Source organism: Octopus bimaculoides, chromosome 24 (assembly GCF_001194135.2).
Source record: "Octopus bimaculoides isolate UCB-OBI-ISO-001 chromosome 24, ASM119413v2, whole genome shotgun sequence".
Lineage (NCBI taxonomy): Eukaryota > Metazoa > Mollusca > Cephalopoda > Octopoda > Octopodidae > Octopus > Octopus bimaculoides.
This window is the reverse complement of record NC_069004.1, coordinates 25,499,389-25,500,465: the sequence shown is the minus strand read 5'-3', so window position 1 is coordinate 25,500,465 and position 1,077 is coordinate 25,499,389. Positions and strand designations below refer to the sequence as shown.

The 1,077-nt window shown below is 31.6% G+C and overlaps 1 protein-coding gene across 1 annotated transcript in view; it reads right to left on the bottom strand.

The window, feature by feature from the left end:
• Positions 1-497: 497 nt before the first annotated feature.
• The window catches only part of LOC106871502 (glutamate receptor 2), a 27,514-nt gene continuing 26,934 nt past the window's right edge, over positions 498-1,077 (bottom strand). Inside the window, exon 14 of the mRNA XM_014917990.2 lies at positions 498-834. Coding sequence (XP_014773476.1) covers positions 498-834 — 337 coding nt within the window. The remainder of the gene's footprint in view (positions 835-1,077) is intronic.

Sequence of the window (1,077 nt, the reverse complement as noted above, 5' to 3'; positions counted from 1 at the left end):
AACTTATTTCTCCTTTGTGTGAATTTTATGCGGTGTGTGTGTTCACGTTTATGAAGGGGCTATCATGGAACGGTTGCCCTCGTTTATAGTTACCCTCGTTTATAGAGGAGGGGTCTTCTTTAAAATATTGCTTATGTATGCAGGGACAGAAAGCAGCTTCATTCCTAATGTTGAAGATATCTGTTAATTGTATAATATTTACTTTTACAGTGATGTAGAATTAACATAGCTACCTCGTCCTCTGTACTTATACATGTACACACATACACACACTCCCACACACACACACACACACAAACATACACACACACACCTTTTTCCATATGTACATACGTACACACGTGCACATAAACTCACATCGATAAAGACACACCCATGGACACGCACTCGTATCCTCATTTCTTGTTCACAATGCAAAACTGACTTCAATAATTAGTAAGCCACCAAAATAAGAACAACAAACAACAAGATAACAAAGACAACAATTCTAAAACCATTTAATTGTTTTTATATTTTAAATCCCACGTTCTTTGATGATTGGTTGGTTTCATATGAAACTTGTGACTCAGATAAAACCTCATATCTCTCCAGTTGGATGAAAATGTATTCTTGGTCTTCTTCTTGAATCGGCTTAGAACCGTTTCAATGATGGCACACACCACTCCAAACACAGCCAAACAGGAACAGACAATAAAAATTCCACCCAGATCACCCAGACCTATCTTCTTCGCTTTCAAATTCTTCGATTTCTCTTCTTTTAGACATTCATCATCTGATGGCCACCATTGCTTCTGGTATTTCTCAATTAAACCAGATTGTTGAATCAGCATCAGTCTGTTAAAAGAAATATTGAAATTGCAGAAGTAATAATAATAATAATAATAATAATAATAATAATAATAATAATAATAATAATAATAATAATAATAATAATAACGATAATAATAATAATAATAATAATAATAATAATAATAATAATAATAATAATAATAATAATAATAATAATAAAGAAGAAGAAGAAGAAGAAGAAGAAACAACAAAAGCTATAAAACAAATGAAATCCAAACTAAAACTAGA